At 48.8% G+C, this 27,866-nt stretch overlaps 1 protein-coding gene across 1 annotated transcript; it reads left to right on the top strand.

Annotated features, from left to right (window-relative positions):
• The first annotated feature begins 380 nt into the window (after nt 1-380).
• Nucleotides 381-6,928, top strand: LOC123154289 (ABC transporter B family member 1). The gene is made up of 4 exons (XM_044573056.1): nt 381-1,693; nt 1,820-2,127; nt 2,225-2,448; nt 4,370-6,928. Exons 1-4 carry the CDS (start codon nt 504-506, stop codon nt 6,746-6,748), a joined length of 4,101 nt encoding a protein of 1,366 aa, XP_044428991.1. The 5' UTR covers nt 381-503; the 3' UTR covers nt 6,749-6,928.
• The last annotated feature ends 20,938 nt before the right edge of the window (nt 6,929-27,866 follow it).

The following is a 27,866-nucleotide window of genomic DNA, read 5'->3' as shown; positions in this document are numbered from 1 at the left end:
TGTACGGGGAAGTGTGCCGCGAGCATCTTCATTGACAAAGTCGTGGGAAAAAGGAAAGTGCGCTCAACATGCAGTTTCCACTGACTCACGATTATGGACGTAAACAAATTACTACAGAGATGGGATTTGATTCTTTTGCTAAAGAAACATTATGGATAGGAATGTGAGTGTATGTATGTGTTTGTGAGTATGTGCATTTTGTACCGTGTTAAAGAAAATGTGGAGTATATAAATAGGATTGGGGGTGGGGTGAGACGTAGAGAGGGGAATAATTCATGCCAAATGGGCCCTTGTCCCCATTGTAGATCCCTACCCATCTTATAAGCAGGAAGGGGATGGAGAAGCAGCAGCCTCTGCCAGTCCCCCCCCCCCCCCCCCCCCCCCCCCCACACACACGCACTTGACAAGACGAGACGGAGGCGCGAAACAGAGGAGAGGAGAGGAGAGGAGAGGGATAGGGAGGGAGGAGTTCTCCGGCTCCCCCTCCGTGCCTTGCCGTCCCGATGTCTAGCGACCCTGAAGAGATCAAGGCTCGCGTCGTCGTCCACGGCGCCGACGCCGCCGACGAGTGGGCCCGCCCGGAGCTCGAGGCCTTCCACCTCCCCTCCACCTCCCAGCCCCCACACTTGTTCCACCCACCGCACCCAGAGCCAGAAGCAGCAGAGCAATCCACGCCAGCACCGGCCGTGGCAGCAGCTACCACCAACAATGCGTCTGGTTCCCCCCCTCCTCCCCCCGCGCCACTGGAGACGGAGCAGCTTCCGCCCAATGCCAAGCCGCCTGCCGACGAGAAGCCGCCCCCTCCGGCGCCGGCGGCCGCCCTGCGCGACTTGTTCCGCTTCGCCGACGGCCTAGATCGCGTCCTCATGGCCGTGGGCACGCTCGGCGCCCTCGTCCACGGCTGCTCCCTCCCCGTCTTCCTCCGCTTCTTCGCCGACCTCGTCGACTCCTTCGGCTCCCACGCCGACGACCCGGACACCATGGTCCGCCTCGTCGTGAAGTACGCCTTCTACTTCCTCGTCGTGGGCGCCGCCATCTGGGCGTCGTCCTGGGCCGAGATTTCCTGCTGGATGTGGACCGGCGAGCGGCAGTCCACTCGGATGCGGATCCGGTACCTCCAGGCGGCGCTCAAGCAGGACGTCTCCTTCTTCGACACCGACGTGCGCACCTCCGACGTCATCTATGCCATCAACGCCGACGCTGTCATGGTCCAGGACGCCATCAGCGAGAAGCTCGGCAACCTCATCCACTACATGGCCACCTTCGTCGCCGGCTTCGTCGTCGGCTTCACCGCAGCGTGGCAGCTCGCGCTCGTCACGCTCGCCGTCGTGCCGCTCATCGCCGTCATCGGCGGCCTCACCGCCGCCACCATGGGCAAGCTCTCCTCCAAGAGCCAGGACGCGCTGTCCAGCGCCAGCAACATCGCGGAGCAGGCCCTGTCGCAGATACGAGTCGTGCAGTCGTTCGTGGGTGAGGAGCGGGTGGCGCAGGCCTACTCGGCGGCGCTAGCCGTGGCGCAGAGCATCGGCTACCGGAACGGCTTTGCCAAGGGCCTCGGGCTGGGCGGCACCTACTTCACCGTCTTCTGCTGCTACGCTCTGCTCCTCTGGTACGGCGGGCACCTCGTTCGCGGCCACCACACCAACGGCGGGCTGGCCATCGCCACCATGTTCTCCGTCATGATCGGCGGACTGTAAGTCTTCCGTCTTATTACTCCTCTCCTCTCCTCTTTATTTTTTTATTTATAAGGAGAGGAGAGGACACCTTGCCGCCGCTGAAAGGGAAGATGCATTGATGGATTCTTGTGTTGTGCGAGCAGCGGTCTTGGGCAGTCGGCGCCGAGCATGGCGGCGTTTGCCAAGGCGAGGGTTGCGGCCGCGAAGATCTTCCGTATCATCGACCACACGCCAGGCATCACCAAAGAAGGCGTAGAGCTGGAGTCGGTGACCGGGCGTCTGGAGCTGAGGAACGTGGAGTTCGCGTACCCGTCCCGGCCGGACACGCCGATTCTGCGCCGCTTCTCTCTAAGCGTACCGGCCGGGAAGACGATCGCTCTGGTTGGCAGCTCTGGCTCCGGGAAGAGTACGGTGGTGTCCCTGATCGAGAGGTTCTACGACCCGAGTTCAGGTCTGACTGACTCTCAAGTTTTCTTTCTTACTCGATTATTAATTTACATTACATTTGGAAGGAGTGAGTTAGTAGGCGCTTGTTAAAATGCGAGCAGGGCAAATCATGCTTGACGGTGTCGAGCTCAAGGATCTGAAGCTGCGGTGGCTGCGGTCGCAGATCGGCCTGGTGAGCCAGGAGCCGGCGCTGTTCGCGACGAGCATCAGGGAGAACCTGCTGCTTGGGAGGGAGGAGGCGAGCCAGGTGGAGATGGAGGAGGCCGCCAGGGTCGCCAACGCCCACTCCTTCATCATCAAGCTCCCCGACGGCTACGACACGCAGGTCCGTCCGTCCGTTGGTCACTCCGGCAATCATATCATATTAGATTCATCCCGCGCCAGCGCCGCGCGTGCTAGCTTCTTCCTTTTTATCCGCCCGATCCGTGCGCCATTAGGCTGGCATAGTAGATAGCTCTGCCCTTTCCACCATCCTTTTTTCCTCATCACACCCATCATTGGCCCCTTTGCCGTGGAGTAGATAGAGGAGAGTAGCTAGCTAGATACCCCCGGCTCAGATCGGATGCTTGGTGCTCCATTTGTTTGTTTGTTAGGCAACAACATCACATGATGACACCTTCTCTACTGGGCTCCATCACAGTCACAGGGCCCATTGTTACTACTACCTCCGTGTAGGTGAATAAATCACTCGCGTGGTTCTAGATCATCGATTTGAGGAATTAAATATGTGTTATATGTCATGAAAAGTATATCACTAGATTTTTACAATGATGTAGTTTTTAAATACATATCTTTTGTCACATATAATACATATTTAGATAGTTAAATCGTCAACCTAGAACTACACGAATGACTTATTCACCGAGACAGAGGTAGTAATGCAATACTATTTCACCACGAAGAAGAAGAAGCAATTGTTTGTTTGTTAGAGCAAGTACAATAGAGCTGAGTTAGCGGACTATAAGGAATAAACTAGTATATTTTTGCTTAGTTGGAGGAAGGAGAAGATGAGAGAGAAGGTAAGCGGGCTCTTTGTGAAGAGCGGGCTCTAGCACGTGTTCCTAGACGCTTTGTGAGAATGAAATGTGGGCCACATAATAAAAAAATAGTACACTCTTTTGATCTACTATTGTACATGTTGACTATAAGATGGCTTGTAGATGACATGGCACTGGCTTATAGCCAGCAGCTGACTATACTATTAACCATGCTCTTATAGGAGCATGTTGCTTTAAATAAATGCTGTTAGGAGTTGGTAACAGTTAGTACGTACCTGCCTGCCTGCCTCCTCCATTTTCGAAAAGTCCCTTTCTCACCACAAGCAGCTGAGCCGAGAATGGACCATGATTTCACACCACTCTTTTGCTGCCTCTTTATTCCGCTCCAGCCCAGCAGTAAGGCTGGTCATAGTGGGGAGTAACTTATACCAGTGTTGTGCATATAACACTAGTCTAAGTTATTATCTTCATAGTGCAAAGTAACTAAATAGTAATGTCATAGATGATTTCATTTAGTAGCTCATAGACTCATTGTACCACAAGCACCTTTTTTCTCATTAAATAATTACCACATAACGAAATTATCTTGAAATATGTTAAGTTACTATCTAAGTTACTTTACTATGGCTAGCCTAAGAGGCCTCCAGCAGTAAACTAATTTCAGGTCGGCGTTTTGTCAGGAATGTCGAGTTGATCTCACAAGATTCAAGCATGCTTTGTCCAGTAGTACGTTCCTTTTATTATTTTTTCAGCAGTGGCAGTGGCACAGCACTTACTTGACCAAAAGCTGCCATTGATAATTGTTGACATACGATGTGCTGGCTAATCTCTTTCATCAGATTAGTCTTTTAATTGCATTGGCTAAAGCACGCATTTTTACCTGGTATCGGAGCCAAAAGATCTTGAGTTCGAGACCCAGCCTAATCTTTTTCATCAGATCGGTTTTTTGGTTGCATTAACTAGACCATGCACTTGTACAATAATTGATCGAAGCAAGCACATGGGCTACTGATCCAAGCTCCCTTCCCTATCCATCGACATCGACACCGATCCCATCACATGGATGGCACCATGCTCTGGCTCTACTCCCAGTCAAAATTCCACCATAAACAATTCAATTCTGTCACATTCTACAAAATTAAGCTGGCCTCCAGTCAAAATTCCCACATAAACAAGCGCACATGCATACATACGACACGACCCTAGAGTAGTACTGACAAGTCAATATGTTTGAACATGGTGATACAGGTGGGGGAGCGCGGCCTGCAGCTCTCCGGCGGCCAGAAGCAGCGGATCGCCATCGCCCGTGCGATGCTCAAGAACCCGGCCATCCTCCTCCTGGACGAGGCCACCAGCGCGCTGGACTCCGAGTCCGAGAAGCTCGTGCAGGAGGCGCTGGACCGCTTCATGATCGGCCGCACCACCCTTGTCATCGCGCACAGGCTCTCAACCATCCGCAAGGCCGACCTCGTTGCCGTCCTGCAGGCTGGCGCCGTGTCCGAGATGGGCGCGCACGACGACCTCATGGCCAGAGGGGACAGCGGCGCGTACGCCAAGCTCATCCGCATGCAGGAGCAGGCGCACGAGGCGGCCATCGTCAGCGCCAGGAGGAGCAGCGCAAGGCCCTCCAGCGCCCGCAACTCCGTCAGCTCACCCATCATGATGCGCAACTCCTCCTACGGCCGCTCGCCCTACTCCCGCCGCCTCTCCGACTTCTCCACCGCCGACTTCAGCCTGTCCGTCATACATGACCCGGCCGCCCACCGGATGGGCATGGGCATGGGAATGGAGAAGCTCGCGTTCCGTGCGCAGGCCAGCTCCTTCTGGCGGCTGGCCAAGATGAACTCGCCCGAGTGGGGCTACGCGCTCGCCGGCTCCGTGGGGTCCATGGTGTGCGGCTCCTTCAGCGCTATCTTCGCTTACATCCTCAGCGCGGTGCTCAGCATCTACTACACGCCGGACCCGAGGCACATGGACCGGGAGATCGCCAAGTACTGCTACCTCCTCATCGGCATGTCCTCTGCCGCGCTGCTCTTCAACACCGTGCAGCACCTCTTCTGGGACACGGTGGGCGAGAACCTCACCAAGCGCGTGCGCGAGAAGATGCTCACGGCGGTGCTCCGCAACGAGATGGCCTGGTTCGACATGGAGGCCAATGCCAGCGCGCACATCGCTGCCAGGCTGGCGCTGGACGCCCAGAACGTGCGCTCCGCCATCGGGGACCGCATCTCCATCATCGTGCAGAACTCGGCGCTTATGCTCGTCGCATGCACGGCCGGGTTCGTCCTGCAGTGGCGCCTCGCGCTCGTGCTCCTCGCCGTCTTCCCACTCGTCGTCGGCGCCACCGTCCTGCAGAAGATGTTCATGAAGGGTTTCTCGGGTGACCTGGAAGGCGCGCACGCCAAGGCGACGCAGATTGCGGGGGAGGCGGTGGCCAACGTGCGCACCGTGGCGGCGTTCAACTCGGAGGACAAGATCACGAGGCTCTTCGAGGCCAACCTGCAGAGGCCGCTCCGTCGCTGCTTCTGGAAGGGCCAGATCGCGGGCATCGGCTACGGTGTGGCGCAGTTCCTGCTGTACGCGTCCTACGCGCTGGGCCTGTGGTACGCTGCGTGGCTGGTGAAGCACGGCATCTCCGACTTCTCCAAGACCATCCGCGTCTTCATGGTGCTCATGGTCTCCGCCAACGGTGCCGCCGAGACGCTGACGCTGGCGCCGGACTTCATCAAGGGCGGGCGGGCCATGCAGTCGGTGTTCGAGACCATCGACCGCAAGACGGAGATCGAGCCCGACGACGTGGACGCCGCAGCAGTCCCCGAGCGTCCCAGGGGCGACGTGGAGTTGAAGCACGTCGACTTCTCGTACCCGTCGCGGCCGGACGTTCAGGTGTTCCGGGACCTGAGCCTCCGCGCCCGCGCAGGCCGGACGCTGGCGCTGGTGGGGCCCAGCGGGTGCGGCAAGAGCTCCGTGCTGGCGCTCATCCAGCGCTTCTACGAGGCCAGCTCCGGGCGCGTGCTCCTGGACGGCAAGGACATCCGCAAGTACAACCTCAAGGCGCTGCGGCGAGTGGTGGCCATGGTGCCGCAGGAGCCGTTTCTTTTCGCCGGCACCATCCACGACAACATCGCCTACGGGCGCGAGGGCGCGACCGAGGCGGAGGTGGTGGAGGCGGCAACGCAGGCCAACGCGCACAAGTTCGTGTCGGCGCTGCCGGAAGGGTACAAGACGTGCGTCGGGGAGCGCGGGGTGCAGCTGTCGGGAGGGCAGCGCCAGCGGATCGCCATCGCGCGAGCGCTGGTGAAGCAGGCGGCCATCATGCTGCTGGACGAGGCGACGAGTGCGCTGGACGCCGAGTCTGAGCGGTGCGTGCAGGAGGCGCTGGACCGGGCCGGGCCAGGGTCAGGGCGAACGACCATCGTGGTGGCGCACCGCCTGGCCACGGTGCGGAACGCGCACACCATCGCGGTCATCGACGACGGCAAGGTGGTGGAGCAAGGGTCGCACTCGCACCTGCTCAACCATCACCCCGACGGATGCTACGCGCGGATGCTGCAGCTGCAGCGCCTCACGCCCCACACCCTTGCCGTGCCCGGACCCGGACCCGGATCCTCTGCATCCAACGTTTGATTCATCTTCCACGCACGGTTCCACTCGCGTTTTGCTTTAGGATCTTCTTTTCTTCTAAAAAATTTGCGAAAATTTGTTGCTGGCTGGCGGATTGGTTGGAGGGTGGTCACAATTGACAAGCCGTATGTGCTACCAATGCCATGATCCGTATTACACCACAAGAGAATCCAATTCATCCTCCACGACCCCTCATGTGTCGGTCCACGTGACGGTGGCCCTATTTCTCAAACCCCCGCCCGATCAATACACATTTTTTTTTCTCCTCTTGGCACTTTTATTGCATATATAGGTGACAATGTTACATCATTTAGATCATGCCATAATAGTAAGCTAGGAGGACCGTATAAAACTTTTGAGTCATAAGAGCAACTCCAATGGAGCGACCTATTTCGTCCGTCCGCGTCCGTTTGGGTTGGCGCGGACAAAAGTGGCGGCCCAACTGTCGACCCAAACGGACGCGCGTCCGTTTTTCATCCGCGGGCGACTCATTCCAGGCCTAATTTTAAGCCGGATTTGCGTCGGCGCGGACACGAGACGGACGCGCGCGCCTACTCCTCTCCCCGGTCCATTCTGTCGGTGGCAACCATCACCATTTTCCCCAAAAACGCCCCCGCCCGCGCGCGCCCCCGCCCCCCCAACCAGCCATGGAGGACACCATCGACCTCGACGCCGCCGCCGCCGGCCTCGCCTCCCTCGTCTCGTCCGGCGCCGTCGCCCCCTCCGAGAAAGGCAAGCCTCGTGCCCTGCGCAAGACCGCCGCGGCGACCAAGTCGAAGAAGGCGCCGACGCCCGAACAGCGGGCAAGGGAGTCGGCCAAGAGGAAGGGCCGAACGCACGCCGTGGACGCCAGGGCGCTGCGCAGGCCGCCGCCGTCGCCACCGCGCAGCAGGAGTTCACCAACGCCCGCGTCGCCGCGGCAACGAGGGAGGCACTCTACATGCTTGGGGTAAACCCTAGCCAGCATAGCCTCGTCCAAGCCGTCGCCGCCGCGGCCAGCACCGGCTCGTCGGCGTTTCCTCGGATGGTGATGCCCACTCACCCTGCACATCGGTTTGCAACCCGGTCCCCGGCTTCCACATCTACTCGCAGGCCTCCTGCCTCTCCGGGGAGTGCTCACCCGACGTGAGCGTGGTCGCGCCTTCCACGCCCGCGCCCATCGACCTCAACGCCACCCCGGTGGTGGCTCGTCGTTCGGCGGCACGAGGAAACGCGCGCGACAGACGCCGACCGGCGGTCTCCCGGACGCCCGTAACCTGTTCGAGGAAATGTCGTCCGCCGTCAACAAGGACTACATGCAACACCTCATCTTCGAGGGTGGTGCGCCGGGCGCTGGCTATGATCTTGAGGAGACGCAAAGCCAGGACGGCCGCGGGGCGTTCACGCCGGCCGCTGGCTATGATCCCGATCAGGCGGCCTTCATGCGTGATTAGGTCGGCATCGACCTGGACGGCTTCCCCCTCGACCACGAGTTCTCGGAGGACTATGGGCTAGAGGAAGAGGACGAGTGCAACATCGAAGTGGAGCCTTTGTTTGAGGACGAGCTCGCCAACCAAACCACCGGTCCTAAGCCGAAGCGCAAGAGCAAGCGCACGAAGGCGTACACAGCTGTCGAGGACAAGCTTCTTTGCGAGTGTTGGCGAGACATTGGACAAGACCCAAAGAAGGGCGCCGAGCAAAAGCATTCGACCTTTTGGACTCGTGTGCACCGCGAGTTTCATGAGCGCAAGAAGTTTCCACCTTACCAATTTGTGAGCACGCGCGAGTGGGTCTCCATTTCCAAGCGGTGGAAGGTGATCCAATAAAAGAGCAACAAGTTTTGCGCCACCCTTGAGAGCGTCAAGGCCCGCCCCGTGAGCGGCGTCGGCGTGCAAGACATGGTATGCTAGCAAGCCGCCCTCTTTTGTGCCATCAAGATCACTTGCTCATATGCTTGCATGGAAACATTTTGTAGGCATTTCAAGCTTTGGAGGCATTCAAGGTTCAACACAATGGCAAGTGCTTCAACCTCTCCCATTGCTATCGGGTCATCAAGGACGAACAGAAGTTCAAGGCACAATATGCCGCGCTCAAGGCACGTGGGGGGAAGGGCGCCGTGGAGGATGTCGGGGAGGGTGAGTCGGCATGGCCGCGGGGGAAGACCAACTCCAAGAAGGAGGACAAGCGAGATGCGGCCACCAACGCCTTGATCGCAAGCGTGGACGACATGATGAATAAGAAGGACTCAAGAGAGGAGGAGCGCCGGCGTTTCAAGGCGGAGCAAATGGATGCTTTCACGGAGATCCAAAGGAGGAGGCTTGATCTTGACGCTGAGAAGCAAGCCAAGATGTTTGAGCTCGAGGCGGAGAAGCAAGCCAAGATGCTAGAGATCGAGGCCGCCAACGCCGCCAAGACAAAGGCGAAAGAAGTGGCTCTTGCAAGCATGATGACCTGGGTGGAGATCATGAAGGTGGATCTCAACGCCTTGTCGCCAAGGAAGAGGCCGTGGTTCGAGAAGATGCAGGCCGACATGCTCAAGTTCGACGAGTGATCTATGGCGTCGAGGGGCCATCTTTTTTGTATGCTGGCAGGTGTGCCGGCATGACCACGGGATCCGCGATAGCGTGATCGAACTCAAGTCCCACCATTTTTTGTGTGCTGACATGTGTGCCGGCCGGCTGACGAGTGCGCCAGCATGAACTGTGGTGTTTTCTGAAGCTGGCATTGTATGCCGGCGCTGGCATGGTGCCGACATGAGACATGGCCGCTGGCATGATCGACTGCGGGTCTTTTTTATTTAAAAGTTGAATGCAAACATGAAATGGGTCAGCGCGTGGGGCGCATTGTCGACCCAAATGCAAAACTGGGCGGACGGCGGGCGGGCGGCCGACCCAAATGGACAAAAGCGGACAAATGCGCCGTCCGTTTGGGTCGCCCCATTGGAGTTGCTCTAAGCATGTCTAACTAACAAGTGTGCCAAGTTATTTGCTTCCCTGGGTCAATGCCTAAAGTAAATCGATGACATTTCATGAGCATACTGAAATCAATCCGCCCCCAGTATTGTAGAATATGGAGCCAAAATATTGTTGAATCATTGATGCGCTTTAGGCCCATATGAACAATGATTCCTGGTTAATCTTGAGGCCCATGTATGGTATGACATGTGGTGGGAAGTTTAGTCCTACCTTGCTAGTTGAGGAGAGTTGAGACCCCTTTATAAGGGCTGCTCTACCACTTGCCATTGGGAGCTTGGGAAGAGGAGTGGTACACACGCGCTCCGCCGCTCGCCTCGCCTTGTCACGACGCGCGCACGCCGTGGGTTGCTGGAATGAGCCGAAACTTATTTTTGCCGCTCAAGAATGAATTAATTCATTAGGGATTGATTAACGAGTCGCTACCAGGTGAGCCACTGTCCGAGACGTTGGACTGTCGGCTGACTTGCGTTCCCGGGATTCGTCGACTCCATTCGCAGGTGTGCGACCCTTATCCCGGAACAACGACTCCCTTCTTGGGAGTGCGTCGACTCGGTCGTGGGCCTTTGCCAGGCCCATGACTTTCTACCCGACGACTATATAAGAAGGCTCTGGCCAGTGGAGTGACACCGTTTAGTTCACTCACTCCCGCTGACGTAACCTAGTCGTCATCTACTATTCCTCACTCTGTGCTGTCTCCGGTGACCCCATCCCGACGACCGCGTGCACGGCTGGTCGGGAGAGCAGGTGCCTCTGGAATCCTGTCGTTCGAGATCCTGCCTGGGAGAACGACAATAAGGTTTTTGGGGAGCGTCTCGACGCGACTGCTCCCGATTCGTCCCTAGCTCCATACACCTTTACTTCCACTACTTCTGCATCGACACCATGGCCGATGATGCCGCCGCTAAGAAGAAGGCCACGGACGAAGCCGAGGCTGCTGCTGCAGCCGCCGCGTTGGCCTGGCCAACTGGAGGGTATGATCTGTTCATCCCTCGTTTACTCGTACTTGTGCTAGCTGTATATGTGCTGCTCATAGATGGTTCGATTCTATGTTCTGTACGTGCTAGTATACTTAGGTACCGCTATGAGATGAATACCGTATTTACCATGCTTATTGTTTACTCATAGATTAGTCTAACCGGAAAAGTGTTAATATTTCCAACAACCAAAACCTTATTTTAGGCACCTTTTGAATCAAGGCTTTGTTCCTACTCTAAAACCGGAAAAGTTTACTGGGACGCATTTTAAGCGTTGGCAGACTAGGACCACCTTGTGGCTCACAACGATGAACGTGTTCTGGGTTGGTGGTGTGCCCCCCACAGAAACAATTGCTCCTGAACAGGAGAAGGCGTTTAGGGAGGCAACCATAATCTTTGTGGGGGCAGTTCTGAGTGTGATTGGAGACAAGTTGGTTGACACATATATACATATGCGGGTTGCCAAAAATTTGTGGGATGCGCTCGAAGTCAAATTCGGCGCAACCGATGCTGGCAGTGAGCTGTATGCCATGGAGCAGTTCCACGATTACACGATGGTTGATAACCGTCCTGTATTGGACCAGGCTCATGAGATAGAGTGCATTGCTAAGGAGCTGGAGCTCCTGAAGTGTGAGTTACTGGACAAGTTCGTCGCGGGTTGCATTATTGCAAAACTCCCTCCTAGTTGGAGGAACTTTGCTACTTCTCTCAAGCACTTGAGACGTGAATTCTTTGTCGAGGATGCCATCGGTCATCTCAGTGTTGAGCAGAACTCGAGAGCAAATGACTCACATGTGAAAGGGGCAGAGGCTTCTTCTAGCGCCAATGTGGTGTAGAAGAACTTCCACAAGTTCAAGGGAAAGAACTCTTTCCAGCAGAATACTACCTTTAAGAAGAAGGGTAAGAAGAAAGACAAAAGGATAGATGGCTGCTTTACTTGTGGTTCAGAGGAAGATTGGGCAAACAAGTGCCCAAACAAGTACAAGAAGCCAACACCAGACTCCAAGTCTGTGAATGTCACTCTGAGAAACAATGATGCAGCATCTGGGTGTGGTAATCTATTTACCATACTTTCAGTTTGTCAGTCCACCGATTGGTGGGTTGACACTAGGGCCAATATTCATGTGTGTGCTGATGTGTTTTCGTTTTCTTCTTACCAGGTCGCATAAGATTGTTCCGTCCTGATGGGGAATGGCTCGCATGCTTCTGTTCATGGTGTTGGCACGGTAGATCTAAAGTTTACTTCGGGAAAAATTGTGCAACCGAAGAATGTGCAGCATGTCCCCGCCATCAGGAAGAATCTCGTTAGTGGCTCCCTTCTATGTAAAGAAGGGTTTAAGTTAGTATTTGAGTCTAACAAAGTAGTCGTATCTCGGTATGGACTATTTGTTGGAAAAGGATATGATTGTGGCGGTTTGTTCCGCCTTTCCCTGGAGGATTTCTGTAATAAAATCATGAACCGAATTCATTCTAATGTGAACTAATCTGAGGTTTGACATTCACGTCTTTGTCACATAAATTTCGGTTCTATAACGCGTCTAGCTAGGATGGACTTAATCCTGAGTTTCACTTTAGCCAAAGGCTCTAAGTGCCATGCGTGTGTGCAAGCTAAGCAACCTGGTAAGCCTCACAAGCTTGCGAAGAAGAGACACCTGACACCATTAGAGCTCATATATTCAGATCTTTGTGAGATGAATGGTGTGTTGACTAAAGGTGGAAAGAAATACTTCATGACTCTGATTGATGATTCCACTAGATTCTGCTATGTGCATTTGCTAAATACTAAGGATGAGGCTCTACACTACTTTAAAGTCTATAAGGCCGAAGTTGAGAACCAACTTGAGAAGAAAATAAACCGAGTTCGATCTGATCATGGTGGAGAGTACTTTTCTAATGAGTTTGATTTATTCTATGTGGAACATGGTATTATTCATGAGAGGACGCCTCCCTACTCACCCCAGTCAAACGGGGTTGCCGAATGGAAAAACCATACTCTAATTGATTTGGTTAATGCCATGTTAGATACACCAGGTTTATCCAAGGCACGGTGGGGGGGGGAGGCTGTATTGACAGATGTCATGTCCTAAATAAAGTTCCCACAAAGGATAATGAGACTACTCCCTATGAGCAATGGGAAAAGAAAAGAACTACACTCTCTTACTTGCGCACTTGGGGATGTTTGAGGAAAGTCAATGTGCCGATAACCAAAAAGCGCAAGTTGGGACCAAAGACCATGGACTGCGTTTTTCTTGGCTATGCCAAGCATAGCGTTGGCTATAGATTTCTAGTGGTGAAATCTGATGTACACGACCTGAAGGTCGGTACTATCATGGAGTCTAGGGATGCTACATTCTTTGAGGATATTTTCCCCATGAGAGATATGCACATCACTTCTAGACTGGAATCTGATGAGACTCCTGAACCTGCCATTCCAATGGAATACTATAAACATAAAAGTGATGAGATTTCCATGGAGGATGACGAGGAAGCTCTTGTTAGGAGCAAGAGACAGAGGACTGCAAAGTATTTTGGTGATGATTTCTTCATGTACCTCGTGGATGATGACACTCCCAGTTCCATTTCAGAAGCTTATGCATCTCCGGATGCTGACTACTGGAAGGATGCGGTCCGTAGCGAGATGGATTCCATCTTGTCTAATGGGATATGGGAAATCACTGATCGTCCTTATGGTTGTCAACCATTGGGATGTAAGTGGGTGTTCAAGAAGAAGCTTAGTCCCGATGGTATTGTTGAGAAGTACAAGGCTAGGCTTATGGCCAAGAGGATTTCTTCAACACTTATTCACCTGTGACTAGACTGACAACCATTCGAGTGTTACTTGCTTTGGCTGCCTCACATGGTCTTCTCGTTCACCAGATGGACGTTAAGACGACTTTCGTTAACGGGGAGCTAGACGAGGAAATTTACATGCAACAGCCAGATGGCTTTGTGGTAAATGGTCAGGAAAGAAAGGTGTGCAAGCTAGTGAAATCTCTATATGGCTTGAAACAAGCGCCTAAGCAATGACATGAGAAGTTCAACACTACTCTGACATCTGCTGGCTTTGTTGTGGACGAAGCTGACAAATGTGTATACTATCTCTATGGTGGGGGCGAAGGAGTTATATTGTGTCAGTATGTCGATGACATATTGATATTTGGGACCCACCTCAAAGTCATTGTGGAGGTCAAGGCTTTTCTATCTCATAACTTTGAGATGAAAGACCTGGGCGTGGTTGATGTTATCTTGAACATCAAGTTATTGAGAAATTCTGAGGGTGGAATTACACTTTTGCAATCCCACTATGTTGAGAAGATTTTGAGTCGGTTTGGATATTCGGACTGCAAACCTTCTGCAACACCATATGATGCTTGCGTGCAGATTCGAAAGTTCGAAGGCACGGCTATAGATCAATTGAGATATTCTCAAGTGGTTGGTTCACTGATGTACCTAGCATGTGCTACTCGTCCTGACATCTCATTTGTTGTGTGCAAATTGAGCCAGTTTGTTTTCAATCCGGGAGATGTGCATTGGCATGTTGTTGAGCGAGTGATGCGTTATTTACAAGGTACTGCAAACTATGGAATTCACCATTCTGGGTACCCGACGGTACTTGAGGGGTATAGTGGTTCGAATTGGATATTTGATGTTGATGAGATGAAAGCCACAAGTGGACATGTCTTCGCACTTGGTGGCGGTGCTATTTCCTGGAAGTCTTACAAGTAGACGATCTTAACCAGATCGACTATGGAAGCATAACTCACAACATTAGACACATCATGCGTCGAAGCAGAATGGCTTCGAGAGCTTTTAATGGATTTCCCGGTGGTTGATAAACCAGTGCCGGCTGTCCTTATGAACTATGACAATCAAACGGTGATTGCCAAGGCTAAGAGTTCAAAGGACAACATGAAATCCACAAAGCACATAAGAAGAAGATTAAAATATGTCAGAAAATTAAGAAACTCCGGAGTGATAGCATTGGATTATATCCAGACGACTAAGAACCCGACAGACCCTTATACAAAAGGGCTATCACAGATTGTGATAGAAAATGCATCAAGGGAGATGGGTATGAGACCCATGTAAGTTGCCATGGTTGTAACCCAACCTATGTGATTGGAGATCCCGTGAATTAGGACCTAGGAAAACATTCCAGCGGTCAACTAAGGAGATTATCCTGAATAAACCCACTCCGTTGGAGATGCAGTAATACTCTCAACTCTGTAAGGCAGGGTGACTTTTGTCTTAGTGTGTTCCAAAGCTTGTGTAAGCAAGATGCTAACCTACAGAGCATTCTTTGGAGGAAAACACCTATGTGAGCCCGACTGCTGGTCACAGTCTATGAGATTGGGTAATCTCTAGGAAGCTCATGAGAAGGTACGACATATGACTAATAAGCTCCACCCATGGGGTTTAGCCTTTGGCAACCATGTATCAGCTGACAATAGGCGAAGCTTCTGCACGCCAAACTGACAATTCAAGGCATAGTCCATTGTTCAGTTCTGAAGAAGTCTAATCCTATTGCTCTAGGTGGAAGTTCAACTTAACAGTATCAACTGAAATTTCTGATATATCAAACATTGTTTGAATAGTTGACAAACTTATGTGCCTCGAGATCTGGTGGGGGATTGTTGATTTATAGATGGGCTTTAGGCCCATATGAACAATGATTCCTGGTTAATCCTGAGGCCCATGTACGGTATGGCAGGTGGTGGGAAGTTTAGTCCCACCTTGCTAGTTGAGGAGAGTTGAGACCCCTTTATAAGGCTACTCTACCACTTGCCATTGGGAGCTTGGGAAGAGGAGTGGTACACGCGTGCTCCTCCTCTACTGCCGCCCGCCTCGCCACGCCTCGCCTCGTCATGAAGCGCGCGCACCGCGGGTTACGGGAATGAGCCGAGCTGAAGCTTATTTTTGTCGCTCATGAATGAATTAATTAATCAGGGATTGATTAACGAGTCGCTACCAGGTGGGCCACTGTCCGAGACGTTGGACTGTGGACCGCCCGGGATTCGTCAACTCTGTTCGCGGGTGTGCAACCCTTATCCGGGAATGACGATTCCCTTCCTTGGAGTGCGTCGACTCGGTCGTGGGCCTCCGCCAGGCCCATGACTTTCTACCCGACAGACTATATAAGAAGGCTCTGGCTAGTGGAGTGACACAGTTCGGTTCACTCACTCCCTCTCACGTAACCTAGCCGTCATCTATTGTTCCTCACTCTGTGCTGTCTCCGGCGACCCCATCCCGATGATCGCGTGCACGACTGGTCGGGAGAGCAGGTGCCTCCGAAACCCTGTCGTTCGAGATCCTGCCCGGGAGAATGGCAATAAGGTTTTTGGGGAGCGTCTCGACGCGACTGCTTTTGATTCGTCCCCAGCTCCATCCACCTATGCTTCCACTACTTTCCCTGCATCGACACCATGGCCGATGACGCTGCCGCTAAGAAGAAGGACCTGACGAAGCCGAGGCTGCTGCTGCAGCCGCCGTGTTGGCCTGGCCAACCGTACACTAGTAGAAAAAGGGCCTTTAGTCCCGGTTCATCAGGGCCTTTAGTCCCGGTTCTGGAACCAGGACTAAAGGGTCGGTACTAAAGCCTCCCCCTTTAGTCCCGGTTCTAACTGGAACCAGGACTAAAGGCCCTCCACGTGGCCATTGCCTGGAGGTCCACCTTTAGTCCCGGTTGGTAACACCAACCGGTACTAAAGGATATTTTATGATTTTTTTTGAATTTTTTTTTGAATTTCAAATTTCTGAATTATTTTAACCTCTAATCTCTAATCACCCCTCATCACTGCTCAATTTAACCTTTAATCTCTAATCACCCCTCATCATTCCAAATCATCTAACTTCCCGAACGGTCACCCATCCTCTCACTACTCCAGCCTGAGCACGCTTAACTTCCGGGTTCTATTCTCCCTCGTTTCCAAGTCTGCACTTGTTGTTTTCCTGACAATAGTAAGATGGAAATCCTATTAACCCTCAGGAATTTAGCTTGAGCATGAAGTCACACATTTCACTGTTTGAGTTTGAAACTATTGTTCTAAAAATCAATAATTATTTAGTAACACTAATATTTCTTGAATAAGTAGTTTGACCACAGTTTGACCAAAATTTAAAAAAACTGAAATAATTATTTAGTAACACTAATATTCTTGAATAATTATTTAGTAACACTAATATTCTTGAATAATTATTTAGTAACACTAATACTTCTTGAATAAGTAGTTTGACCATAGTTTGACCAGATTTAACAAAAATTCAAAAAAACTGAAATTTGAGCATAACTTTTTTTCCTTTTAGAATTTGAGGATTCTAAAAATTTGCAAACAGGCCATAGGCCATCTCCATCGGATGCGGATTTTCGTTCCGAACATTTTGATATATTATACGTTTTTTTCAACATCGTATGCAAAAGTTATAGCCGTTTTACATTTTCCCTACATTTTTTGGAAAACATGTCCAAATTTAAGTTTTTAAATTTTCCTAACTAGTAGATGTAGTAACATAACTACCTCTCGAAGGATTTTAAAATTTTAAGTTTCTATCATTTTCTTCTGCTTTTTACAAAACTGAAAAGGCGATGCACCGAGGGGGGGGGGTAGGATTTGAAAATTGCACCATTAGTACCGGTTCGTGGCACGAACCGGTACTAAAGGTCTAACCTTTAGTACCGGTTCGTGCCACAAACCGGTACTAATGGGCATCACACCCTTTAGTACCGGTTCGTGCCATGAACCGGGACTAAAGGTCCCATTTGAACCGGGAGTAATGCCTGTATGGTGCCCTCGCCGCTTGAACCGGGACTAATGCTCACATTAGTCCCGGTTCGTAATGCAACCGGGATTAATGCTCTTTTCTGGCTGGACCAAAGCCCCTTTTTCTACTAGTGGTAGGGTGTGATCTGTTCATCCCTTGTTTACTCGTACTTGTGCTAGCCGTATATGCGCTGCTCATAGATGGTTAGATTCTATGTTCTATACATGCTAGTATACTTAGGTATCGCTATGAGATGCATACCATATTTACCATGCTTACTGTTTACTCGTGGATTAGTCTAATCAGAAAATTGATAATATTTCCAACAAATATCCTAATATCATGTGCAAGCAATGATGCGCTCAAGACAAGTCAGATTCCACCATGATCTTCGAGCACCCAATATCACATACTAACTGAGTCCTCGACAAAGAGCCATATCTTCAGCTGTTGCACATCCGTAACATGATCGAAAGGTTCATTTATACCAGAGATCACCTCCCCACGGCTATGCTGAAGGACATAAAAAATTGATCATGAACCATCCTCAAAATGTGATGCTTCGGTATTGAAATTGTATGTACCAGGAGGAGGTTTCTCCCATCCCAGTTTATTCGCCTGCTCTTGAGGGTTCTTCTTTGCATAATTGGTTGTAAGTTCCTGGATAGCAAGGGTTGAACTAAAATGAGGTTTATCATGCACACCCTTCCTAGCTTCTCTGTGTTCAATCCAAATGTACCAAGATGCAACTACTTCAATCCAAATGTGCCAAGATGCAACAACCACCATTTCTTTTAAGCCTAGCTAACCAAGAACCCGGAACTTTCTTGTCAGCCATTGAAGGATTTCTTCCAAAAAAACTGAACCCGAATGGTCCATAGCCAAAGCTTGATCAATGATGTTGTATAGCCTAAGAGCCTTCCAAGCTTTATGTGCACGAGTACATGTAAGATGACGAATATATTCATCACCCGGGTGACAAATAGGGTAGGATGGGTGCAGCTCCAGTTGCCGAGAGTTACGTAAATATTGCATGGATCGAATGTTAGAAGGTCATCATGTTCTGTTGATAAGTCTCCAACGTATCTATTATTTTTGATTGTTCCATGCTATTATATTATATGTTTTGGATGTTTTATATGCTTTAACATGATATTTTATATTATTTTTGGGACTAGCCTATTAACCTAGAGCCTAATGCCAGTTCCTATTTTCCCTGTTTTTGAGTTCCACAGAAAAGGAATACCAAACGGAGTCTAAACAGAATAAAACCTTTGAGACGATTTTTCTTGGACCAGGAGACTTGGAGATGAAGTCGTAGGATCCACGAGGGGGCCACAAGGACGGAGGGCGCGCCCAAGGGGGTAGGGTGGGCCCCCAACCCTTGTGGGCCCCCCGTGCACCTCCTGGACTAATTATTTCTCCTATATATTCCCATATACCCCCAAACCACCAGAGGCATCCACGAAAATAGTTTTCCACCACCGCAACCTTCTGTACCCATGAGAACCCATCTAGGGACCTTTTCCGGCACCATGTCGGAGGGGGATTCGATCACGGAGGGCTTCTACATCAACTCTATTGCCCTTCCGATGAAGCATGAGCAGTTTACCACAAACCTACGGGTCCATAGCTAGTAGCTAGATGGCTTCTTCTCTGTCTTTGATTCTCAATACAATGTTCTCCTCGAAGTTCTTGGAGATCTATTCGATGTAATACTTTTTGCGGTGTGTTTGCCGAGATCCGATGAATTGTGGATTTATGATCAGCTTATCTATGAATATTATTTGAATTTTCTCTGAACTCTTTTATGCATGATTTGATATCTTTGTAATTCTCTTCGAACTATCAGTTTGGTTTGGCCAACTAGATTGTTTTTTCTTGCAATGGGAGAAGTGCTTAGCTTTGGGTTCAATCTTGCGGTGTCCTTTCCAAGTGACAGTAGGGGCAGCAAGGCACGTATTGTATTGTTGCCATCGAGGATAAAAAGATGGGTTTTCATCATATTGCCTGAGTTAATTCCTCTATATTATGTCATCTTACTTAATGCATTACTCCGTTCTTTATGAACTTAATACTCTAGATGCATGTTGGATAGCGGTTGATGTGTGGACTAATAGTAGTAGATGCAGAATCGTTTTGGTCTACTTGACACTGACGTGATGCCTATATTCATGATCATTGCCTTAGATATCGTCTTAACTTTGCGCTTTTCTATCAATTGCTCGGTAGTAATTTGTTCACCCACCGTATTATTTGCTATCTTGAGAGAAGTCTCTAGTGAAACTTATGGCCCCCGGATCTATTTTCCATCATATAAGTTTCTGATCTACTATTTTGCAATCTTTAACTTTCCGTTCTATAAACCAGAAATACCAAAAATATTTACTTTATCGTTTATCTATCTCTATCAGATCTCACCTTTTCAAGTAACCTTGAAAGGGATTGACAACCCCTTTATTACGTTGGGTGCAAGTTGTTTGATTGTTTGTGCAGGTATTCGATGATTCCTGCATTGTCTCCTACTGGATTGATACCTTGGTTCTCAAACTGAGGTAAATACTTATCTCTACTTTGTTGCATCACCCTTTCCTCTTCAAGGGAAAAACCAACGCAAGCTCAAGAAGTAGTAGGAAGAATTTCTGGCGCCGTTGCTAGGGAGATCTACGCCAAGTCAAGACATACCAAGTACCCATCATAAACTCTCATCTCTTGCATTACATTATTCGCCATTTGCCTCTCGTTTTCCTCTCCCCCACTTCTAAAACGATTTTCGAAAAGAGTTGCCCTTTTCTTCGCCCTTCTTCCATTTGTCTTTTCGTTTTCCTTATGCCTTACTTGGTTTGTTTGCTCGTTTGCTTGGTATAATTGTGTGTTTATTGAAAATCAGAGGCAAATAGCTTATGGATCCTCATCCACTTGATAATATTTTAAAGTGATCCAATTATGATGAACCAATTGCTAGTGAGTTGAGTGCACTAGATTATCTTTATGAGGTTTTGCTTGAAATTCATGAATCTGAAAATTGTGATGAAGTGTTGAAACAAGAAATTTATGAAGGGATTCATGATAGCTCCTTGAATGAAAAGCATGATTGCAATGATATTATTATAAATTCTATTAAAGTCTATTGTCTTAATGATATGCAAAACCCTAAGCTTGGGGATGCTAATTTTGCTATGTCTACTACTTGTTGCAATGATCATAATTGGGGTGATTCTTCTTATGATCTTGAAAAATTATTTAAGTCCCATGATGAATATGAGATTGATAAGAATGTTTGCAATAATATTGAAAGTGGGTTTGGAAGAGTGTCAACTTTAGATCCCACATATTTGGATAATGTTCGATCTTATGAAGTTTTGATAATAGTGGGTTTGGAGAGGTCATGACTTTATTTTATGATAGTCCCACTATTTCGGAAGAGTGTCAACTTTGCATGCATGTGGATTATGCTGAGAATATTTTATGTCATAGTTATATTGTTGAATTTGATTATGATCCCACATGTAATTATTATGAGAGAGAAAAATATGGTTGTAGAAATTTTCATGTTACAAAATTACCTATCGTTATGTTGAGATTGCTATTGTTTCTTTCTTCTTCCTTGCATATGTTAGTTTTTTGCTTGTCTTGATAATTTGTTTGCTCATGAAATTACATATGCATAGGAAGCATTTTAGACTTAAACTTGTTTGTCACATGTTTTATCATGCTCTCTTTGTGTTTCAATTGCTATCTTTCATGTGAGCATCATTAAAATTATCAATGCCTAGCTAAAAGGCTTTAAAAGAAAAGTGCTTGTACCCAATATATTTCCTCTATGTTTTTGAATAAATAATTCATCTAGACTCTAGTTAGGTGTGTTTGTTGTGTTCTAATTAGTGTTTGTGCCAAGTAAGACCTTTGGGGTAGCTTACGGTGATAATTGATTTGATCTTGCTAAAAAACAGAAACTTTTGTGCCCAGGAAAATAATTTGCGTTTTTTACAGAAGCGTGCTTTTAGGTTGATTATTTTTGCATAATATTAATAAACATATTTCTTAGGCCCTCCTAATGTTTCAGAATTTTTGGACTTACAGAAGTATTCAATAGTTATAGATTACTACAGACTGTTTTGTTTTTGACAGATTCTGTTTTCTTTGTGTTGTTTGCTTATTTTGATGAATATATGGGTAGTATCGGGGTATGAACCATGGAAAAGATGGAATACAATAGATATTACAACAATATAAATAAAGAATGAGTTCACAACATTACCAAAAGTGGTGATTTATTTTCTTATACTAACGGAGCTTATGAGATTTTCTGTTGAGTTTTGTATTATGAAGTTTTCAAGTTTTGGGTAAGGATTTGATGGACTATGGAATAAGGAGTGGCAAGAGCCTAAGCTTGGGGATGCCCAAGGCACCCCAAGCTAATATCCAAGGACAACCAAGAGCCTAAGCTTGGGGATGCTCCGGATGGCATCCCCTCTTTTGTCTTCGTCTATCGTAACTTTACTTGCGGCTATATTTTTATTCACCATATGATATGTGTTTTGCTTGGAGCATCTTGTATGATTTGAATCTTTGCTTTTTAGTTTGCCACAATCATCCTTGTGTACACACCTTTTGAGAGAGACACGCATGCATCATGATTTATTAGAATACTCTATGTGCTTCACTTATATCTTTTGAGCTAGGCAATTTTGCTCTAGTGCTTCACTTATATCTTTTTAGAGCACGATGGTGGTTTTATTTTATAGAAATTAATGAACTGTCATGCTTCACTTATATTATTTTGATAGTCTTTAAATAGCATGGTAATTTGCTTTGGTCATAAATTTAGTCCTAATATGATAGGCATCCAAGAGGGATATAATAAAAACTTTCATATAAAGTGCATTGAATACTATGAGAAGTTTGATTCCTTATGATTGTTTTGAGATATGAAGATGGTGATATTAGAGTCATGCTAGTGAGTAGTCGTGAAATTGAGAAATACTTATGTTAAGGTTTGTGAGTCCCGTAGCATGCATGTATGCTGAACCGTTATGTAACGAAGTTGGAGCATGAGATATTTTTTTATTATCTTCCTCATGAGTGGCGGTCGGGGACAAGTGATGGTGTTTTCCTACAAATCTATCCCCCTAGGAGCATGCGCGTAGTACTTTGTTTTGATAACTAATAGACTTTTGCAATAAGTATATGAGTTCTTCATGACTAATGTTGAGTCCATGGATCATACGCACTCTCACCCTTCCACCTTTTCTAGCCTCTCTAGTACCGTGCAACTTTCGCCGGTGCCATACACCCACCATATACCTCCCTTAAAACAGCCACATACCAACCTATTTTGGCATTTCCATAGCCATTCTGAGATATATTGCCATGCAACTTGCCACCGTTCCATTTATTATGACACGCTTCATCATTGTCATATTGCTTTGCATGATCATGTAGTTGACATCGTATTTGTGGCAAAGCCACCTTTCATCATTTTTTATATATGTCGCTCTTGAGTCAGTGCACATCTCGGTACACCGCCAGAGGCATTCATTGTGACGCCCCGAGACCGTTGCGCCAGGTGTCTTCCAGTTATTCGCCACGTTGCCATGTCATTCGCTTGCTTGTTGCATCTTGTCATGTCATCATGTGCATTGCATCATCATGTTTTCAAAACCTGCATCTATCCGGGTTCCCCCAGTTCCGTCCGTTATCCGTTCTGAGTCCAACCACACTTGCACGCACCAGCGGCATGTACGAAATATTATTTTATAAGTGGCCGGAAAATGTTCTCGGAATGGATTGAAAGTTGGCGTGCGGTATTATTATAGTGTAGGTAGGCCGCCTGCCAAGTTTCATCGCATTCGGAGTCCATTTGACGCCCCAACGGATAACTATAGCGGCATTATAGCCGGTCTTTTCATCCGACGTTTTCAGTCTCCGGAAACAGTCGCCGGGTCTCTCTTCTCTTTTCTTCTCGCAGCCCAAAGCTTTCTGCACAGTCCACTATGAAACCCTCCCTGCACAGTGCATCGAACCCCTCGCGCGCGTCCGAAAGCTGTCCCGGACCCGACTCGGGCTGTCGCTACCGTTGTGTCCGGATCATCCCCGAACATATGCAAAACATCTCCGTTTTGTTTATTGGGCTCCCTACCTATTTATTGTCTTGACCATTTGATTTTGATCGGAGGCTCCAAATAGCCCCTAACCTATTTCACCTGGTTATATATTCGGTCTAACCCTAGTTTTTAGGCCCATGTCCCATCCATTCCCGTAGCCGCCGCCACTCTCTCGCTTCTCCTCGGGAACTCCTCCCAATCCAATCTCCTCGACCACTTTCCTTGTTTTCCGTCGACGCCCAATCCTCAGCCTCCACTGCCCAACACCCGAGGCCCAGCCTCCTCTCGCTCCCGTGCGCGAGCACGCGCCCGAGGAGCTCGAGCAGGGGAGTCCCGATCCTGCAGCGCCAGGCACCCCCTGCATCCTCCTGTGCCTCCCCGACCAGGTCCCTCCGATCCTCTTTGTACTCCTCTCTCTCGCCCTGCCATATTTTCTTCCTCCCTAACCTCTCTCCCTCTCTGCCATTGATGACCTCAGGAGCTCACGAAGATGCCATGGCTCCTGGACCTCAAGTCCTCGCCAGATCTATCTGGGAATGGAGGGTCTAGTCCATCCCCGACCTCCGGTTGTCCCCTGCCTCGCCGGAGCGCCTCCCCGCCATGACTGCCTGGACCGGAAGCCCATCTTCACCTTGTTCCACCCCTCTCCTCGCCTCTGGTCAAATCGGCTCCATAGGGCTGGATCCGTTCGTCCGCTCCATCCCTGGCGTCCCGCCGGAGTCATCAGCTCACCGGAGTTGCGCCAAGTTCGCCTACATCGCGCCAGATGCCGCCCCCCGTTGCTGCCTTGCCGCCATTCCCCTGCGTTCTCTACGTCGTTCGAACCAGGGAAGGGGACGAGCGCCCCTGCGTTGAGCCGCCTCCCTGTTCGTCTGGAGCGCCAGCGACAGATCGCACCTAGGCCCAGCGCAAGGCCCAGCTGCGCACCCCCCTGTCGGCCTCCCTGTTCCCACTGAACCGGGCCGAGCCCATGGTGAGGCCACCCCGCCGACGCCCATCTTTTTTTCCTGCTGTTGGGCTGCCCAGATTCGGCCCATTTCTATTTTTTTCCCTGCGCTGCGATTTTCTCTTTTATCCAGAAAACTGCTGTTTTATAGAAAAGTCCCTAGACAACATGCATATAATAACTCACAAACCGTGCATCGGTTTAAAACAAACTTAATATGAAACTTGATTAGAATTTTGGCTAGATTCATAATATCCAACTTCCATCTATGTTTGAAAAGTTTAAAATGCTGTTTGATTAAATTTGCTCCTATGCCATAATAAAATGTTTTATTTCATAACTAAATAACCGTAGCTCGGATTTAAATAATCTTTATATGTAAATGGGGTGGAAAAATGCCTAGTTTAACATGGTGTACTTGTTTTGCATGTTTAATAACTCTAAAATTGTGTTTAGGGCTGTATAGTACCAAACCTAATATATGCATATGAGGTTTTTCCGGACTTGTTGTTTGTTGTTCTGGCCTCATTTATACTTGCCTAGATAGGTAGTTTTCATTTGCTTCACCCCTTGCCATGTTAATCAACATTTAAATTTGTTGAGTACCTAACCGAGAGTGAACTAAATAATTGATGTGGTGTTCCGTCAATATGCAACTTGTTGCATATTGAGCTCCGCTTAATTTGTAGGATTGTTTTGTGCATTTTGCCATGCCATGTTTCATTAAACCGGACATGCATCATACTTGGGTGTGCATCATGCCATGTTTATGTGGTGGTTGTTTACTATGTTGTTTGCTTTCTTTCCGGTGTACTTCTCGGTAATCCGGTAACGTTGCGTTTGTGAGGATCCATTCGACTTCGACTGTTTGTCTTCCTCATGGACTCGTTCTTCTTCCTTGCGGGATTTCAGGCAAGATGACCATACCCTCGAAATCACTTCTATCTTTGCTTGCTAGATGCTCGCTCTTTTGCTATGCCTATGTTGCGATACCCACCACTTGCTATATCATGCCTCCCATGTTGTTAAGCCAAGCCTCTAACCCAGCTTGTCCTAGCAAACCGTTGTTTGGCTATGTTACCGCTTTGCTCAGCCCCTCTTATAGCATTGTTAGTTGCAGGTGAAGATTGGAGTTTGTTCCATGTTGGAACATGGATATTTGTTGGCATATCACAATATCTCTTATTTATATTAATGCATCTATATACTTGGTAAAGGGTGGAAGGCTCGGCCTTATGCCTGGTGTTTTGTTCCACTCTTGCCGCCCTAGTTTCCGTCACATCGTTATTATGTTCCCGGATTTTGCGTTCCTTACACGGTTGGGTTATAATGGGAACCCGTTGACAGTTCGCTTTGAATAAAACTCCTCCAGCAAGGCCCAACCTTGGTTTTACCATTCGCCACCTAGCCTTTTTCCCTTGGGAGTCGCGCATCCCGAGGGTCATCTTTATTTTAACCCCCCCGGGCCAGTGCTTGTCTAAGTGGTCGTCCAAACTAGAGCCCCTTACAGCGCCACCTCAGGGAAACTCGAGGGCTGGTTTTAGTTGTACGGATTGCTTATCCGGTGTTGCCCTGAGAACGAGATATGTGCAGCTCCTATCGGGATGTCGGCGCATTGGGTGGTCTTGCTGGACTTGTTTTACCATTGTCGAGGATGTCTTGTAACCGGGATGTCGAGTCTGATCGGATTGTATTGGGAGAAGGAATATCCTTCGTTGACCGTGAGATCTTGTGATGAGCTAAGTTGGGACACCCCTGCAGGGATATGATCTTTCGAAAGCTGTGCCCGCGGTTATGGGCAGATGGGAATTTGTTAATGTTCGGTTGTAGAAAACCTGAAACTTAACTTAATTAAAATGCATCAACCGCGTGTGTAACCGTGATGGTCTCTTCTCCGCAGAGTCCGAGAAGTGAACACGGTGTTGGAGTTATGCTTGACGTAAGTAGTCTTTGATGACTTCTTGATCATAGTTTCTCGACCGTGCCTTGCCTTCTCTTCTCACTCTCATTTGCGTATGTTAGCCACCAAATATGCTAGTCGCTTGCTGCAGCTCCACCTCATACCTTTTCCCTACCTATAAGCTTAAATAATCTTGATTGCGAGGGTGTAAGATTGCTGAGTCCCCGTGACTCACAGATACTTCCAAAAACAGTTTGCATGTGCCGATGATATCGTGCAGGTGACGCAACCGAGCTCAAGGAGGAGCTCAATGAAGATCTTGTCCTTTGTGCTGTTTCATTTCAGTCGATCAGTAGTGGAGCCCAGTTGGGACGATCGGGGATCTGTGTAGCATTTGGGGTAGTCTTCCTTTATTTTGGTTCCGTAGTCGGACCTTGTGTGTATCTGGATGATTTAATGCTTTATTCATGTAATTGTGTGAAGTGGAGATTGTAAGCCAACTATGTATCTTTTTCCCTTATGTATTACATGGGTTGTGTGAAGATTACCTCTCTTGCGACATTGCCTTCAATGCGGTTATGCCTCTAAGTCATGCTTCGACTCATGGGAGATATAGCCGCATCGACGGTGTTACAAGTTGGTAATCAGAGCCTTCCCCGACTTTAGGTGCCCCCTGCTTGATCGAATCGCTAGCGTTGTTGAGTCTAGAAAATGTTTTGAGTCATTTAGGATTATATATATCGGAGAGTTAGGAATTCTGTTTACTCCTCAGTCCCTTCGTCGCTCTGGTGAGGCATCCTGACGTAGAGTTTTGACTCTTCTCTTCTCAAATTTCTCTAATTTTTTTAGGATCACGCGGGTATCTTGGAATCGTTCCGATGGTTTTGTGACAAGAAAATTGTTCTTGGTGCCTCCTGACATTTAGGGGTTGTGGCAGTTTCCCGGGGAGTTGAGCTCCGAGTTGTTGTCGTCACAATTTTATCGTTGAGATTCTGGAATACCTGAGTTCGCCGACATCGAAAATCTCTTTTATGTAGTTGTTGGTGACATAACCTCGACACCACCCAGTACTGGGGCGGGAGTTCGGGAGTATTGCCATAACTTGTATAACGGATGCTTTTCGAAGGTTGAGGTAAACGATTTCCAAAGGTTTCTTGGTTATGTGTTGAAGGATGGATACAGCTGGATGTAGGATTTGCTAGTCTTGGGTGAGATATTATGCTTCCCCTGTATCCCCAACACCTGATTGCATAACCGGAAAGGTTCGGGAGTTTATAAGTGGGAATTCAAGTAGATGTTAGGATATCTTTCCGACAGATGTATGATATGAAATTGGGGTTCGACGTCTAGTGGTCCGCCTATCCATGTTTGGTTTTACAGTGGTCTTGATGTGTCTTAAAGAGTCATTGGCTATGCCGACTCGGGGACGCTTCATATGTCATGTGCACTGCCTTGTACATGATGGTGCTGTACGATCGAGC

Source organism: Triticum aestivum, chromosome 7A, assembly GCF_018294505.1.
Source record: "Triticum aestivum cultivar Chinese Spring chromosome 7A, IWGSC CS RefSeq v2.1, whole genome shotgun sequence".
Lineage (NCBI taxonomy): Eukaryota > Viridiplantae > Streptophyta > Magnoliopsida > Poales > Poaceae > Triticum > Triticum aestivum.
This window is presented reverse-complemented; position numbering and strand designations above follow the sequence as displayed.